The sequence below is a fragment of the Meleagris gallopavo genome, chromosome 16 (genome assembly GCF_905368555.1).
Source record: "Meleagris gallopavo chromosome 16, MGAL_WU_HG_1.1, whole genome shotgun sequence".
Taxonomy (NCBI): domain Eukaryota; kingdom Metazoa; phylum Chordata; class Aves; order Galliformes; family Phasianidae; genus Meleagris; species Meleagris gallopavo.
In genome coordinates, this window is record NC_139419.1 from 11892376 (window position 1) to 11910787 (window position 18412).

At 39.4% G+C, this 18412-nt stretch overlaps 2 protein-coding genes across 5 annotated transcripts in view; one reads left to right on the forward strand and one right to left on the reverse strand.

The window, feature by feature from the left end:
- KATNIP (katanin interacting protein) overlaps nt 1-14675 on the reverse strand; it is a 55404-nt gene extending 40729 nt beyond the window's left edge. For 2 of the 4 annotated variants that reach the window (XM_031555822.2, XM_010719406.3), the window contains exons 1-8: nt 14480-14675; nt 13316-13392; nt 12145-12314; nt 8053-8135; nt 7490-7624; nt 4281-4542; nt 1656-1805; nt 503-666 (exon numbers count right to left, since the gene is read on the reverse strand). In XM_031555822.2, coding sequence (XP_031411682.2) covers nt 503-666; nt 1656-1805; nt 4281-4542; nt 7490-7624; nt 8053-8135; nt 12145-12314; nt 13316-13377 — 1026 coding nt within the window. In that variant the 5' untranslated portion in view covers nt 13378-13392; nt 14480-14675. The remainder of the gene's footprint in view (nt 1-502; nt 667-1655; nt 1806-4280; nt 4543-7489; nt 7625-8052; nt 8136-12144; nt 12315-13315; nt 13393-14479) is intronic. The other 2 variants (XM_085237836.1, XM_031555821.2) reach the window with 2 other exon arrangements.
- Nucleotides 14676-14682: 7 nt separating this feature from the next.
- GTF3C1 (general transcription factor IIIC subunit 1) overlaps nt 14683-18412 on the forward strand; it is a 38788-nt gene continuing 35058 nt past the window's right edge. Inside the window, exons 1-5 of the mRNA XM_085237834.1 lie at nt 14683-14960; nt 15054-15263; nt 15639-15815; nt 17585-17728; nt 18102-18198. Of these exons, the coding sequence (XP_085093960.1) occupies nt 14740-14960; nt 15054-15263; nt 15639-15815; nt 17585-17728; nt 18102-18198 (849 nt within the window). The 5' untranslated portion in view covers nt 14683-14739. The remainder of the gene's footprint in view (nt 14961-15053; nt 15264-15638; nt 15816-17584; nt 17729-18101; nt 18199-18412) is intronic.

Sequence of the window (18412 nt, forward strand, 5' to 3'; positions counted from 1 at the left end):
TTGCCTTGTTTATTAAGTAAGTTTTTAATTGCTTTTAAACATGCTAATTGGAGATAAGAGATATACACACACTGCACACGCTGAGTATGTATTATTAACAAGAGAACGTGCTCATATTAATGAGTTTTGCAAGAAGGTAGGAAATATTGGCAAGGAAATCACATATCTTGTTTAAGAAGCTTTCAGAATGAAAATGGCTCAGATGGGCCTACAGCTGTGCACTTGACTGCGTAGACATATCACGTGAGTGAGCTATCAGTTGCTCAGTGGTCCCTGAAATCTGTGAAGGCTGTGGGATGATATCCGAGGAACCAGACTTAAAGAACAAATGAACATACACACACACACCCCGCATGGAAGTAATACAAATCCAATTACAATTGAAATATCACTGTTTATTCTTACACAATTGTAAAACTGTGTAAGAATTAACTATTACAGTTCGTGTTTAAGGAAAATTTCTTTTCTCCTTCTTGATTAAACATTTTTCTTTTCGCCATACCTTTTGAGGGCTTGTGGAAACTGACTGGCTTTGCAAATCTCTCTGCAAGGCTTCATTTTCAATTTGCATAGCTTTAACCACAGCTGAAACAGAGAGTTCAGAGTCCTTTTCACACTCATTCTTTCTAGCTGCTGAAAGTGGTCTTTCTGGTCGACTTAATGGTCCTGCCATGAAAAAGAACAAAGGAATATCCATTTGTACAGACAAATAAGTATGGAATATTTCAACAGCATACATCTGAAACATCCAATTCTGTTACTAGCACAGGGCTACCTTAATGAATCAGTAACCAACTAAAGCAAGGCTAAATTGCTCTAATTTGTTTTTACATTAGGATTCGAGGTCACATCTACCCTAAACAACAGCTGAAACTGTATGACAAGAGAAGCAAAACTGAAAAACGAGAAATGGGATGTTTATGCTTTAAAAATGTAGTTACTTTGTTCAGATATTTAATGGGAATGCTTTGCAACAGTTAATTGAAATAGAAGTATATGCGATTTCAGCACACCAACATTTCTCAATGCAACTTGAGTATTCAGCTATTCTGTAGGAATCCCAAGATTCTTCTGCTAAAATCAAGAGAGTCAGACATTGCTACTTGAAACATAAAATAAGTGACCTTATGAACTTGTTCTCATCTTCCCAAACACAACAGAAAAACAGAAACTTCACAGCCTGGAAAAAAAGTTTAAAGGAGAGGAGACTTAAAAAAAAAAAACTAAAAGCATCAACTCTGGCTGTGGAAAAATTCTGTTCCTTTCTTGCTATAAATGCATTGTGTTCAAAACTTTCAACTAAGCATGAATTCCTGATCTTAAGACACACTTCTGCTAATACCATAGAGAATAGATATCCATCAGAGAAGCAGAAAATAGAGCAAACACAAGGACCAAGAAGTGAGGAGAAAGTCTTAGGGTATAGAAGCAAAAAGAGAAGGAAATTAACAGAGACACAGCACAGACTCAAGTGTGCAAGTTCTGGATTTTTCTCACAATTCTACTTAAGTCAGAACTCTTGAAGTGCTTAAAAAAAAATTAAAATTAAAGAAAGGTAAAGAACTCTCATAATGACAGATGAAGTTACTCCTGAATCGGATTGAAAAACAAGAACATTAACACTTTCTTTATTGACATATATTCGTATTTCTTACTACAGCAAATTCTTTCCTGCCTATCTGGCTGCAAGGACTCAGCAGAGAGCGGTCGATTGATTTTACTTTTTACCACAACTGGTCTGACAGGAATGTACGTTTCAGCATTATCTTTTCTTTTGGCTGAGAGAACTCGCACTGGCTTCTGTTCTGTAAGATAAGGAAACAGAAAATCAACTTTAGAGATCTTCAGAAGTAGTGAAACAAGAATTACTGGACCTTAAATGCTTAAGTTTTGCCACTTTGATTATGCTGGCATAGGTAAAGTGATAACCTCCATCCTCCCTTCCTTATACTGTTTGCAGTTCTACGTTCTACTCATAAGCATAGCCCAACCAACTTAGCAGTGAAGTATATCACTATAAGGTAGGTCATTAGACCAATATATCTTGACATGGCCACATATTTTCAAACATTGATGACAAGAGGAGCAAAAATAAACAAGAAACCCTGAGTCACTCATTAATGTAGTTGTACCGGAATTATTCCTGAAGCATAGACTAAAAGTAAATGGTCATTTAGTTCATAGGAGTACTTATCTGCTCTTACTTTTGGAGGTGGGGGGATAATAAGCCATGTACTCATGTTCTCACTGCCATGACACCCCTTATTCTTCTCCCTATTTACGCGCTGCTTATTTCTATAAGAATACTCCTTTACTCAATTGATTCAAAGAGTGTTTCTCTTAAGTTGAGCAATTAAATATGGATGAATGGAAAAACAAAAAGAACAAAATGTACCTGAAATGAGTGGGGGGGTAATTTTGAGAAATACTGAGCATAGGTAAAGAGATCATACTTTAGTGCCCTAAAAATACTACACTTACCTGGAACAGAATCATCTTAAGACAGGGCAAGCACCTGATGTGTGGCTATTACTAACAGGACAGATGAAGAAAGAAGCAGCTGTGGCAACCCTAACCTCACTATGATATAATGCCAGAAATAAAAACAGAAGCTTTGTCTGATGTTGTTTCTTTGAGACAACCCAAAGGAGTTTCAGAAGGAAAGCCGCTGAGAAAAGGATGTCAGACAGTAGAAATGAAGAGATATTACAAAGAAAATGAGTGAAGACAGGTTAGACATCAGCACAAGTTTTAGGTGGCACTGCTAAAGAGCTATTTTTCTGCTACAGTAGAAAACAAGTATTTGTGCTAACAAGAATAAAGACCCATCAAGTGAAACAATGGGAGTTAATGAGGATGCAATAGAAGATATGAATTTCTGAGTGGGAAACAATGATTTTTAATCAGTGAAAAAGGTAGCTGAGAAGAACCAGACTACTAATGGGTAAAGCTCATTCCTACGGTGTCCTAAAAGTAGCACATGGAGAAGCAAAGCACAAAGTAGTCATACAGATATTCCTAACTCAGAAACACTCTGGCTTTGAAGTAGCAGCCCACATATGACCATTCTGTTGTATGCACTGCTAGCACTTGAAAACAAATAGAAACTTTCCCAAACAATACCCAGAATTCATTTGCAGAAGCGTTAGGTCTAGTGCTGTATAGGTTCAGACTGGGTGATTGAGTCATTTGCTGTTGTTTCTGTGATTACATCAAGGCTGGACCTAAAGCCCAGCTGCCAGACAGTCAGCACTGTTGTGCTTCTGCCTTCTGTATCAGAAGCAAGCATTCATCTGTCAAAACCAGTTAAACCTTCCTGCATATTACTTTCAATACGATGTAATGTAGATACTAGTTTAATGGTGGTTATTTTTTCCTATCTCAGACCTGAAACCTGCATACCTGGGGCCTACCAGAGGGGTTGAAACTTGTTACTAAATTCTTGAGGGAAAAGCTAGCCCAGGAAGCTGAAGCCTCATCTGAAAGCTGATGTAGCTGTCAACACTGAGAAGCTGTATGTGCCTACAGCTTCAATTGTCTTTCCTCTAGCAAACAGCATAGCAAATCCCAGCATACAGCTCCCTTGGGTATAACAGCATCCCTAATGGATCAGAACAAATAACCAGCTTTAAGGTTAAGATCTTGTCTCTGACAGCTGTGAGCAGCAGATGCACAGGGAAAAATATGAATTATACAGTGCATTCTTCACAAGGCTGAAGTTTGCATTTAATTCAAAGTATAATGAACTTGCTAGCTGAAGAAATTTGTAACATCTACTAATTAAGCCATTAATGTATTTGACCTTCTAAATATCCCATAGCAATAATTTTTGTATTTATTTATACATAAAAAAGGACAAATTATACGATGCCTATCCATGTATACAAACTGAATGTTGTATCTATGATTTTAATTATATTCAAGCCTGACACAGACCCTGGGACTACAAGAAGGTTGTCCCTTATAACTTAAGGAATTCCAAGTATACTTCAAGAAGAATTATTTCTGTAAGGACACACAGTAAAAGGATTGCCCCGGTCAGAAGTCTACGCAAAGACAATAACACAAACTTGTTTTCTCTTTATGTTATCCAAGGAAGGAGGTGATTAGGATGCACAATTATTAAAAAGCAAGGATGTTATCCTCATATGACACCTTTCCAGCACGTAACTGTGGACAGTGGTACTGTGAATTATGGCAAAGATTTGTAGTGATTCTCTTAGAAGCAACACTGTCAAAGATGTATTAGAGAACTTTAATAATGTACAACAGAGGCTTACTACTTTGATCCTGCTTGTACTCCAATGCAGTAAGGGTACCAGAAACCAGGCTAGAGCATCTTCCAGCATCCTGACATTCAGAAGCTTCCTTCTGCAATGATCTACTGCTCTGCAACTGAAGGCTTCCAAAGCTTGTAATTGTTTCTTCAGTAAGAGATGGTTCTGAAAACACTTCCTCTTCAACAAAGTCATAATCCTCACTAGAAGAATCTTCTTCCATCTTTTCCTCTTCTATACTGAGTTGCAAGCTGCTTTTCAGTTTCTGACACAATTCAGACAAACAAATCTGTCAGGAAAACTCAAATATTTATTTTAAAATAAACCAATGTAGCTGCCTTTTCCTTTAAGAGATGAGATGGAGCTAAAAATACTCAGATTCCTAGGTTATATTTTCACTTCTCTGGTGAGGACATTTAAAGAAAAAACATCCTACATCTCCTTTGTTCTTTCTCATTAGAGTCCTTGCAGGAAAATCCTATAGGCCAAGAAATTTAGGAACAAGTTACAACCATGAAGCAAGTAATTGAAAGGCCAAGGGCGTATATTTTTCTAGTTTTACACAGATAAATAAAACTTGTGGCTTGCTATTTCAAGACTACCAGCAATTCAGATTTTTCAGATGTCTTCCTCAAATTGTGGAGCTAATGCAATGTTTCAGCAACGTGCCTTCACCACTAAGGCTAATGGTACTCTTGATTGCATCAGGCTAAATATCACCAGCAGGTCAAGAGAGGGGATTCTTCCCCTCTACAAAGTGTTGGTGAGGCTATGTCTAGTTCTTGACCCCCCCCAGTACAAGAGAGACCTGGACATACTGGAGAGAGTCCAAGCATGGAGATGAAAGGACTCAAGTACCTCTCCCATCAGGAGATGTTGAGAGTTGGGACTATTCAGTCAGGAAAAGAAGTTAGGAGAAGGTTCAAGGGTATTTTATAAATGTCTATAAATATTTAAAGGAAGGTGCAAAGAGGACAGTGCCTGGCAATAGAATCTCTTATATTTTATTTTGTGTTTATCTGTTAATACCAGGAAACGTTTCCTTATTATGGAGGTGATGGAGCCCTGACACAGGCTACCCAGGAGCTGGAGATCTTCCAGAGCTGCCTGGATGTGGGCATCCTACTCTGGGCAGCCCTTGGGGTCCTTCTGCTCCAAGGTCCCTTCTACCATCAACTGTTCTGTGATTTTGCAAAGGTAACTTCTTTGTATATAACTTAATGTATGGTAATACAGTAGACATCTACACTTTAAGAGCAAAAAAAAAAAAACAATAGAAAAGACAGTCCAATTAATTAATTTAATTAGACCTGTTGTACCTGGTTTTTTTTTTTTTTTTTTTTTTTTTTTTTACAAAAATTGAGCTATTAATTTACTACTGAATAAACTGCCCAGCATCACTCAGCAAATGCCATAAATAGCATAGAAGATGCTGGAGAGCCTTTCATTTTTATGACTGCAAATGGAAAAGATCTTGTCTATCCTAAATGCTTTTTTTTCTACCTTTGCTGATACAGCTTTGAGAGAAGCAAACTGCATGAGTACAACAAAAACTCAAAGCTATCTTAGATACAAATGAACTGTGACAGTGTACATTTAGTCTGTAATGAAAACTGCGTGCTGCTCTCCTGTTACAGATTAGACTCGTTAGGAAAACCATGTTGACAGAAACATACTACAAAGAGAAGGCGAATTTAAGTTCAAGAAAGGGTCTACGAACAACATGGAGCTTGATATTGAGCATGTCTTAATGACAAGCAAGGCTAATATTTCTATTTGACAGGGAATTTTATGAGCTTTCGTTTAAGTTTAAAACATCACAGCAGCTGCATTGTAAGACAGTTCAGAAAACAAACTTCAGCTTCAGGAAAACCAAACATATTCCCAGTTGCGATAGAAAAAAAAAAAGTGGGCTTTTGTTTCAAAATTAAATTTAAAAGCTTGTTACTTATACATAAGCAATTATAAAAATCTGTCACTGAAAGCAAGTTACAGCTTTGCAGAGTGGCAAGTAAAATCATAAGCTCAAAAGCAATATTGGAAATGTAGAAATGCAGAATAATGGAGGTATTGGAACACAAAGACATGGAATGCACATACACTCCACCAGTGCATTAAGACTATATGCACGCCTAACTTAAAGATAAAGTTTAAAAACATAGAAGAACTGTAGGTCACGTCTACTGAGAGACTCATAAGCTTTTACAACATGACCTGCTCTATTCACATCTTCCGTTACAGGAGCATTGATGTCCCAGTTCATAATGTTAACTCTCACTTCTTAAATACTGTGTTACTTCCCATTCCAAATATAGACAGCTTAGCAATTTCTGTAATAATTCTGAAAACAGCTGCTCATCTTTCTATGACAGCATGTGCTGGCCCAGGGCACACAGTGAGGAAAGGCAAAGGATAGCAGAAGGAGAAGGTAGCCACAGTATTGGATTCACTTGTTTGCTAATTAAGATGATAGTTGATTAGTACAAGCAACTTAGCCAGTAAAAATAATTCACGGGATACATCAAAATGAAAGCTGATACTGAACCTCTGAAAATGCAAGCTAGGAGTTCATCTGATGTTAACTACACAGAGGCCACCAAGTAGTGATGTCATGCATAGATTAGGGGGTTGCAGGGCTTTTTCCCCCTGCTCTAAAAAGGATAGTTACAACATGCGCTAGAACAAAAAATAGTAACCAAATAGAAAGCTGAATTGCCAGCGTAGTCAACATAGTAATAACCCTTGATGGAAAAAAAATGTATTGATTATTTCAAAACTTTACTCTGACATCAGTAAGGTAAAGTCATGACATACAACAATTTCACCTTGACTGTCCAAAAACTAAGCTACAAAGAAAACAAATTATTTAAACTTTCTCTAATCTGACAGTCAAGAGTAAAGGCCACGTGGACAAACACTGAGTAAACTGACAGACCCATTAGTTCTGTTCAATAGAAACACTCTGCCTCTATAAATTAGGCCTTAACATGTTAGTGTTGCAGACTGAGAATAGGTTTTCAAGCAGCTTTACTTTTTCTTTTTGTTTTCTCCTTCATGTCACATTCTCAACATGGAAAAAAAAAATGTTGTGAACTAAGTATAAGTAATATATGCCGGATTTGATTGCTCTAGTCAATACTGATACTTGTCTCCATTCACATTTTAATTGATTGACAAAAACACCAACAATAGAGGGCAACCACTAATCGTACCTGGGAGTAATGGAGAGGATCATCACTATTTCTCTCCAAGCTCATGCTTTCATAAGGTTCAAAATCCTCAGAGTACTCAAGAGGAGGTTTAACGCAGAGTTTGGTCCCTCTTTCTGTTTTAATCTCCACAGCTTTCTGTTAAAACAGGCAAAATCATTTGATTATTTTTTCTTGCTATCAGCAGTACTGTAATCAATAAATATCTTTAGATAATATCTAGATCAAGCAATCTTTTCCTCAGCTGTTCCATGGAGGAGGTCATATCCAGCACAAGTCATACGTATGGCACTAGAGTAGGGAAAAAAAAGATAGGAAAAGGAACATAGCAAACAACAAAGCAGCTACAGTTAAATCTCTTAAAGCACAGGAATATAAAGAAGTATTTGCAGAATAGTCTCATGGGGAAGGCACTAAAGTTTGCTCAGGAAACTGGCACACTTGGGTGCCTCTCTGAAATACCTCTATACCAATGGAGAACAAACACATGGGGAACAAACAAGAGGAGTTAAAGTCTGTGTCATAAGAAATAGTTCAAAGATGCATTACTTCAAGCTGTTTCTCACCTGAAGCCATCCTTTGCGTTGTATTTTGCTTGGTGCAGTCCGTGCACTGTGCACTTGCAATTCACTTGCTTTCAGCTGGGATGCTGTTCCAGAATACAGAGGCAAGAATTAGAATTCAGAAAATAGAAATACAGTATTTAAAGATACATATAATTATTTATCTCCCTCAGATGAGGAGAAAAGGGAACGTTTCTGATACAAGAACACGAATAACAATTAGAAAGGCATTCCACTCCAAACACTGGCTAGCTGTGTACTAATGGCAAGAGTTCTGATTCTCTTTGGGGATTACTACTATTGTGTGTTCAAGAGTCTAAATGGCTTAAAGCTACATAAACAGCTTGAAAAGCTCCACATTCATTGATATGAAAGTATTTAAGTATGTTCTAGCATAGATATGCATGTCTTTCTGATTCCTACCTGGGTAGAGAATAAGGAGTCTTCAGAAACTGAAGGCAGACTGATAAAAAAAAGAAAAAGGTCCTGGAGAACAGTAGATGTTATACTGAGTTTACAAGGAAGTATTAAGTATCAAACTAAGGAAACAAGTTATTGGCAGATTAAATAGAATGTACTACATTTAACATACTGTGCAGAGAAGTATTCTTTGTGTGCTAGTCAGACTAAGGAAAATGATTAATTTTCTAAGGAAACAAAGAGTGTCATAACCTAGGTGAAAATTCCATGTGTGGTCAAGAAGAACAAGAGTCCTTGCACTGGAAATGGTCCCAGTGAAGCAATGGATTTTTCAAAGATACTATGACTAAGACACAGAGACCTACATCCTGCAGGTCACAGCAACATCCCCAAGAGAGCAAGGACATAATCAACACTCTCAATACCATCCTAAATAAAGGCATCTCATTTCCTATGTCCAAGACAGATTTACAGCTTCCATTTCTTTTCAGTGAAGAAAAATAGCTGATGCAAAACCTTTCTTTTTTAAGCCATAATTTAATGGTCATCTTAAGCCAGCAGGAACTTGTACAACCAATAAAAGAAGCAGTCTTCCTACCAAGGTCATAGAACCAAGGAAAGATTTACATTGGAAGGGACCTCTGGAGGTCACTTAGTGCAACTTCAATACAAAGCAGGGCTTACTTCAAAATTAGATCAGTTGGCTCATCCCAGCCTTCAATGTCACGTTTTCTTTGGGAGGCTGGACAACCCCTACATCCATCTATGCAGTGAACAGTTCAAAAAACTTGCTAACAGCAAATTTTAACTGAGGAAAAATACAGACAAAATTACTTTTAATTGTAGTCTCTTACCCTCTGGTAGCTTTCTCAAATGTGCTTCTACTAGAAATGACAGGGAACCAGAAAGGGTAAGGCCATTCTTAGGGCAACAGTGCAGGCTTATGCCAATTTAGGGCGATAGTAAAACTAGACTGAGAAAACGTACTTGTTCTATTGCCTCAGCCCAAACTATCTTTCTCATTCCCAGAGGCATGAAACAGGACAAAGAACAGAGGGAAAAGATGATGGACCATTTTAAGGGGAAACAAGACACTTGATACTTTGGCAAAATATCTCTTCTGACTGCAGCTCCCATTACTCCATTGGGCTACTCCTAAGTAACTCAAGAATGCCCTGCAGCCATCAGCAAAGACTGATATGGGGCTCTTCAGGCACCAAGGGTGACCAGTCCTAGAAGTACAATGCTTCAGAACAAAACTGGAAAGATGTTTAGTTTTCATTCCTAAGCAATTCATCTTTTCTCAGCAACTGTCCAGAAGGTCAACGTGTATGATACAAGTGTCTGGAAGAAAAGGGACATGGTAAGACTCGTGCCACCTCAGAGTTAGACAACTTTTCTTTTTTGTGATGGATTCCTGTGCTACATTTTTCTAAGTCATTAAAAACAGTAGTTCAATTGCCAAGCAGCAGATGATGCAACTAAGCTACCTGCCTTTGTGGCAAACATTCATTCTGTACAAAAACATTCTTCCCAAAAAGATGGATGGCATGTGAATACTATTACCTGTTTCAACACACAAAATAGGTCCAGTGTTGTCATTCTCTAGCAGGAGTACGTTTGGAAATACAAGCTGCCAGTGTGTATTCCAGCAGCCAACAACTTAATTGTAAGTCATTAAAACATTAGGAAGAGATCCCAGACTACCCTTAAGCCACATCATTTTTATTATATTGACATTCACAGGAAGGACATACTTGTTGTGAAAGTATATCTGGGTTATACATCTAAACCATGTATGTGGAGACCAGCTTCACTATCATATCAATTCACTTACCAAGCCTAAGCTTAAAAGGTTTGTCAACCACTATTATTAATTATTTTGAGGGAACACAAAGATGAATAAGGACAGTTTCAGGAAGCATAAAGGGCCCCTTCTGTACTATTAGGTATCACACATTCTTAATTTTTTAGAGAAGACTAATCAGAGAGATGGATGCTTTAGAAGTAATAAACGATGCAATAACTCTCATGAGAGATAGATAGGGGAAAAAATTCAGTACTGTACCTTAGCCAAAAATTGGTGAGTAAAATAACATTCAATCACTGAAAAGAAATGCTTAAAAATGAAACAGACTACAGAATTACTGAGATACTACCCTAGGGCAAGAATTCTACATAGATCACAGACACCTGTTCTGGACTGTGGTGGCAAAATGAAATTGAAGAAGAAAAATGACAGGATGATGATTTAGTTGGTGTCTTTCATTGTCACTACACATGTTTAAGATAAGAACACCTGGTGGCTGTTAAACAGCAGAACACACTTGTTTTAGAGACAGTGGCTTTATCTCTTTAAGTTGGCAGAGTTGAGGAAGGGAAGAAAGGTTGCCATGATACCTTTAAAAAAATACATCACAGTACCTCAGGTCCTACTGACAAGATCAGTATTCTACCTGAACTGAATCAAGGGACAACAAGCTAACAAAAATAATTCTTCAGTTAAGCTTCAAGAAGAGGTAAATCTCTCCTGAGAAATCTGTTACAATTGCCAGCACAATATTTGAACCAAAAAAAAATCAGATTTGTCTGTACATACTTCGGATACCAAAAAGCATATCTCCCTAATTCAGACAGAAACACTCAATTTCCTTTTTTTTTCCAATACTCAAGAATGTGGAGTATATGCACCATTAAACACAACCAAGGCAGGACACAAGTGATGAGCTTGTTCCTCATCTCCATGCTGTGTGATTTGCAGGAAATCATATAACAGACACCTAAATCTGAACTCAACATGAAAACAAATAGTACCCAGTGTAAAAGGGAGAGCAGGAAAAATAAAAAACCCCCAAAAGAGACTGGAGCATGGATACTGAATGAAGTTAGCTTTCAGTATTGCTGAGATTAGTAAGCTTTCAATCAGAAATTCTGACATTATTTTTAAGTTTGTCTTCATTGTTAAGCAAAAAATAAAGCTTAGACACTGTTTACATGCAACAAATTTAAAAGATATACTCTATGAGATAGGTTATATTAATATGAAGATAAACTGCTTTACACTGGGATTTACTGAAATTATTTATTTTCATTAAACTAAATGGATTAGAAGGCCACTAAGCTCACTCTCTATAATTTCACACATGCAAAATTACACCTACTACTATACTGCTCTCTGACAGAAAGACTTCAACTGGAACTAAAATACACATTTCAAGAAGAGCCAGCTAATCACTAGTAGATGACAAATTTTCTTGACTTCAAATATTTGAATAAAGATTACCTGACTTTTAAAGAAGACTACGATAGTTTACACAAAATTTAAGTCCATAATTTGACTATAGTCTATTTAATCAAATGCCATTTATCTGCAGGACACTAGACAACATGGGAATCCATCAGTTCTTTAAGTCTGAGAATAGTGCTACGTATCAAAGTCATTACAATGGCGATTTCTAATTTTCTAGTTAAAAGCAGGAAGATGAGGAAACTAAGCATTGGAATTAGAGATAAACTAAACAACTGATAGGGAGTTACAGAGACTGTTTTGTAACACACAACCAGCTTAGTCAGTACTCTACCACACAGCCTGGGAAGTAATTTCAATGATCAAGTGACAGTTCTGATGAGTAAATATTTTAAACAGCTCTAGACTGCTGTCTCTGTGTAGCTCACCGTTTGTCGAGGAGGACTGTCTCTCATTTTTGAAGCAACCAAATGAGTGGATTTTTTTGTGGTAGTTTCTCAGCTCCGAATTCGCTCCATTCATATACAGAGAAAACCCTTGCTCTAATTGCTCCAGTTTGATTTGTGCAGGATCCTTTCTTTTCAAACATCTCAGTAGCCTAAAGTAGAAAGAATAATAACTCAACCATCTGCAGTACAAATCCAGGTGAAGTTAGCAATAAATGCAAAGACAGTGCGACAGAGTTAAAAGAAAAAAGTATTTCATAGCTCAAGTAACAATTGAGGATATAACTTTCAGGATCTGTTCATGTTCTACAGTGCCTGTATGAGTATTGACACCCTGTGACTTAAGCTCACACAAGTGTTTTCCTTCTAAGACCTCCACTAGATTGCTTATCATTTCACTTTTTTTTTCCCCATTTGGTATTCTATATGCTTAAACTTACTACTTGAAAACTTTTGAGAGTTTTGGTTAGAAATTTAGAAATCTTAAAATAGTTGGGCTCCTCTCAAAACAACAACAAAATAACCTAGGGCAGGAGTTTGAATCACAAGTTCTAGTTCTCACCTACTTACGTATAGTCTGCACCTCCCTCCCAGTACATAGCAGACACCACTGATACCACAAAACAATAACCTGCATGAACAAAGGCTCCTTCTGAGGTTTCAAAGGTACCTCAGCTTTTTCAAGCACGTCTCACCAAGTCAGGTGTTGCAACACAGCAAACCAAATTTCACATTACAACCAAGTTTTTTTGAACAAACATTCACCACTGTTCATATTTGATACCATATGTTACAATTGGAAAGATTAATGTGGTGGAAGGAACATAAGAGCAAAGGGACCAGAGCAAATGGAATGGTGTTACACAGGAAAAGTGCTCACATGTCCCTGAAGAACTAAGGTAGCAGGGAAAACTCCACAAGGGAGAGATCTCCAACCAGAGACCCTTCCCCAGTGGCAGTCAGCCCTTAAATATGGTCTAAGAGAGGTGCAGCCAGGCTCCACCCCTTCCCCTCACACAGCTGAATTGCCTTCATCTGTGCTGCCAGGGCTGACCGAGTCCTTTTCCCAGGTGCTCAATCAATGGTTTAGGCTGTGACTCAACAGTTACCATACATATATCATGTACTCAATGAGAGTGGGAACAATGCTTACCGGTTTCTCTGCTGAAGTGCTATTAAATATTCATCGTGTTTTTCATCGAAGTTAGTCACCATGTCCTTAATATACAGCTGAAAAGAATATAGAATTGTCACAGTGAAGTGTTTAAATTATTCATTATAGAATATTACTGGTTCAGCACCCTCTATAGCCATAAATGCTCTAAGCTGAAAGAAGTTCCTCTTTCAACAGAATATAAGACAAATTATTTAACAAGTTTCCTGATGAACAGAGAATACATTGGTTGCTTTTCTCAAAATACCAGAACTAAGAGGCAGATGCTACAGTGAGTTTTCAATCCAGGAACTGACATTCCTTTGAAAGTGCCTTGCCATTTGTCCTGCTCATAGAGAAGCAAATCTTGCTTCTGACAGGTTCTCAGCAACAGGAGGCAAAATGCTTACAGGCAGCCAATAACCATATACAGAAAGAATTGTTGAACTCACCCCACTGGTGAAAAGGCTCTCTGGTGACAATGCACACCTCAGAAAGTAATCAAGGTCTAAGAAAAGCACTCTCTTCAGTGGCTGGGCCCTATATAAGCCAAGGGAGGTTCACCCCTTCTGGTCACAAGTGCAAACCATCTGCCTGTGCTCCGTGGGCAGCCTTCACCAGGTGCTCAATCACCAGTTCAAGCTGGGACCTAACAGTTCCCTGATGCCATTCCTGTACTGGTACCATTTATGGGGCCAGTTAAATCTAAGACTTATCCACTTAAGAGCCTGTATACATTTAAAAATGTATAAGTTGAAGATTTTACCTTGCTTGCCTTTTGGGAAATGTGAATATTTCCTACTGAGTATTCCAGAGTTGCTGCTACAAGTTGTGGTAGAGCGCACTCATATCATAGAATGATTAGGCTTGGAAGGGACCTTTAAGAGCATATAGTTCCAACTCCCTATTATAGGCAGGGACACCTCCCTGTGGACCAGGCTGCTCAAAGTCTCTCCCAGCCTAGCTCTGAATTCCTCTCAGGAGAGGGCATCCACAACTTCTCGAGGGCAACCTCTAGACACTATTCCAGTGTCTCACCAACCTCAAAATAATTTCTTCCCAATATCCAGTGTACTGAGAAGTTTAAACTTGTTGCTAAAAAAGTTTACTTCCTTATGAAAAAACTGAAACTTCGTACTTCGGCTCTTACCAATCGCACCGTACCTCTTACCACACCGCACCAGCGCCTCCACCGAGGCAGCGCAACGTCGGAGCTGGGCAGCGGAACAGGGCCCGAGCCCGGACCCAGCCGCCCGCGTACATCGATTTGGGCTCCACCGCACCCAGAACCCGCGTAACGCGGCAACGCCAGGCCAGGCCGCGCTGCCACCGTCCTGTTTCTGCGTTGCCTTGGTTACCGTCGCAGAACGTGACGTCACTACCGGCGCGCCGCCAAACTGTGCCGGAAGTGAGCAGCGCGGAGCATGGAGGCGCTGTGGGCACTGCTGGACGAAGTGGCTTTGGAAGGTTTGGATGGCATCACTCTGGGAGCGCTGTGGCAGCGCCTGGCCGCCCGCACACCGCCCTTCCCTCTGCCGCTGGAGCCCGCCACCAGACAGCTGCTGTGGGCCGCGCTCAGCGCCCAGCCCGACCTCCGCTTCTACCTGCTACCGCGGGCTCGGCCGCCGCTCCGCCTGCACGACCGGTGAGCGGACCCCGCCCTGCCCCGCCCCGCCCCGCTCCCCTTCCCGCAGCCCCCCGGAGCTGCCTGGTGACGTGCTGGCCGCTCTCATTGCAGGTATGAGGAGATCGACCTCGAGACAGGGATACTGGAAACCAAGAGAGATCCCCTGCCATTGGATGACATCTACCCTGTCCACATGATTTTGGATGATAAAGATGGCCTGCAGGGTTCCTGCCAGTACTTTAAAGAGAGAGTGGACATCACCGATCAGATAAGGAGGAAGGACTTGCAGCCTTGCTGTACCTACACAGAAGCTGTTGAAAAGTGAGTGAAATCCCAACACCTGGCATTAAAGAATACTTAATTTTGTAACTGTGATCTTTTAGCTTTGTTTTTGAAAAATTGTATGAAGAATGGTGGTCTTGCGGGGAATGTAACTGATGTCTGCTTTTATGGATTTAAGTTCCATATGAATATGAGGAAGAACTTTGTTACTGTGAGGGTGACAGAGCACTAGAACTGCCCAGAAAGGTGGGGGAATCTCCTTCTGTGGAGATACCCAACCTTACCTGGACTTTTTTCTGTGTAGCCTACTGTAGGGAACCTGCTTTGGCAGAGAGTTGGACTTGATAACAACCCCAGGTCCTTTCCAACCTCTATAATTATGTAATAATCTTTTGTTTCTTTCCCTTCTGTTAGATGGGGAGAGAAGCTGGTCATCGTGGCTTCGCAGGACCAACGCTACAGAGCCCTTATAGGCTGGGAAGGGGATCCTGACTTAAAGCTCCCCGACTTCTCCTACTGTATCTTGGAGCGCCTGGGGCGTGCCAGGTGGCAAGGAGAGCTCCAGAGAGACCTTCACAGTGGGGCTTTCAAGTAATTTTATATTTTGCTCTATAAGTTTAAATTAAATTGAGTGAATTTCTACTGGTAGCTTAGAAAATTTTGTATTCCTGTGTATTGTTTAAGCCCTTGTCTGTACCGGTAGCACCTTATCCTTACTAATGGGAGCGTTTGATTCTTGGGGCCTCTTTTGTAATTTTGATCACAAGAATGACATTGAGGCCCTGGAGTGTGTCCAAAGAAGGACAACAGAGCTGCAAGGTGTCTGGAGCTCAAGTCTTATAGAGAGCAGCTGAGGGAATTAGAGTGTTCCATCTGGAGAAGAGGAGGTACAGGGAAGACTTTATCCTTCTCTCCAGTTTCCTGAAAGGAGGTTGTAGTGAAGTGGAGGTAAGCCTGTTCTCCCAGGTAGCAGAATAGGATGAGAAGTGATGCCGTAAGCTGTCCCAGGTGAGGTTCAGGTTGGATATTAGGAAAAATTTTTTCTTGGGAGGAGTGGTGGGACATTGGCACAGGCTGCCCAGGCAAGTGGTGGCACTGAGGGACATGGTTAGCAGGCATGGCTAATCCTGGATGTGGCTCTGGGCAGCCTGGTCTGTTTATTGGCAACCCTGCACATAGCAGGGGGGTTGAAACTAGATAATCATTGTGGTCCTTTTCAACCCAGGGCATTCTGTAGGGAAAACTGTTCCATGGCAGGATGGGTTGGGGTTGGACTTAGTTGTCTATTCCAACCTTAATGATTCTTTGATTCTAGGTTCTGGTCTCTTCCTTGACTTTGTTATACATCCTGATACTCTCTCATGGAATCAGAGATTCTCTGTTGGGTCAGTAGACAGAACTTGAAGGATTCCAATTTTCACAGCACTGAAGACAATGTAGAGAACAGGAAAAATTAAGCTATTAATAAAGCCTGGTGCTTCTGCAACAGAAAGGAGTTTAAGGAAAAAAGCCAAGACCATCAGTCAGTGACCCAGCTTCTTTGCTTCAGTGACAGAATAGCTAGATTATACTGTAAGTTCTCTATAGGGAAGATTAGAGATGGAGAGGTTGTTCCCTTCAGTGAGCTGAATATCTACAAACAGGGATCAAATCATTGCTGAGCGTTCCATATGGCACCAGAAATGTGTTTTTCATATATTGTATTCCAAAGCTTCTTTTTTGCATATAGTTCAGAGGAAGGTTATAAGTCATCTTTCTGTAACATTTTGCAAAGTGCTATGCTGTGCCTGCGTTTTGAATGTAATTTTACAAATACTGTACATACAGAGGTAAGTCATTTCCCTCTTCTTGCTCTGGCACAATTGTAGGTCATGATGCATTAAGCTGTATGCCTAAAATTCTTTTTTAACTCCTAATTAAGAGCTATTCTAAAAAGCTTGGTTTTAGGTGGAGTGTTTATTATGACTTAGAATTTACAACAATGCGTTCAGTTCTCTTTCCTCAGGGACTGCATATTATTCTCCTACAATTCTCATCTATAATTCTGAAATAACAACAGTAATACAAAAAAATGAATCTGAATCCCCAAGTGGTCTCCTATTGTATGGCCACTCTTTTTCCTGGTCACTGAATAAAGCAAAAGCTTTTAGAGAAAGTGATATAAAGTGCTTTGTACAGTCAATCAATTTCATAGGTTAAGTTTTGTTACTTCCTAATTTTGTGATTGTTGCATTGAAAACTAGCACAACAGACATCACTAAGACTGTGGGTAATCTAGTTAATGGCATTGGAATACTGGGTAATTAGAATTCATTTGCAAATTTCCTTCGCTCCTAGATAACTTGCATTCTTTTCTTTAGAGTGGATGCTGGAAAAATTCATTATCACCGAAGAGTATTGGACAGAAATGGTCTCATAACAATGCAGTCTCATGTGATAAGACTACCAAGTGGAGCACAGCAGCACTCAATTCTTCTGCTTCTGACTCGCTTTCACGTTGATAGGTATGTGCCACTGACATGTTGAAAGCATGTCCTGGGTAGGCTGTCACCTTTTACTGCAATTAATGTTTGTGCTGTGGTCATCAAATCACCATAGTTCCTCACTGTTGACAATTCTCATTTGCTTAATTAACTCTTCTTGAAGATGCTGGACTTCCCTCTGAACTGTGAAAAATGGTATTCTTGGTGCCTGTCACTTGCCTATTTACCTCTTCTCATTATAGCTCTAATCCATCTGTTAATTTTAAATGTTCTCACTTAAAAAAATAAGTGAAGAACACTTCAGTGTACTTTCTCTAATAGCTAACACTTTAGAATGTTGTAACTTCTGCTTATAATGTTGTATGTAACATGTCAATTTTCTTTTCTCGGTTAGGAGGAGTAAATATGATATTCTGATGGAGAAGCTCTCCAGTATGCTAAGTGCTCGTCCAAACCAGATAGAAACATTAGGAAACTTGAGGGAAGAATTGGTGAGATTTCATTATTCTTTTTCCTAATTCTCTCATATAGAACATAGATGACTCATGTCAAAGGCAGTCTGTTTTTAAAGCTGCATAGTATTTTGGGTAAGATACCAAAAAGTAGGATCTTAAAGTTCATTGAATTAAAAATCTCTTTACTGTATTGCTACTGTATTGCTCTAGATCAACTTACTGTCATTGCTTGCTGTAAGGAAGAATTTCT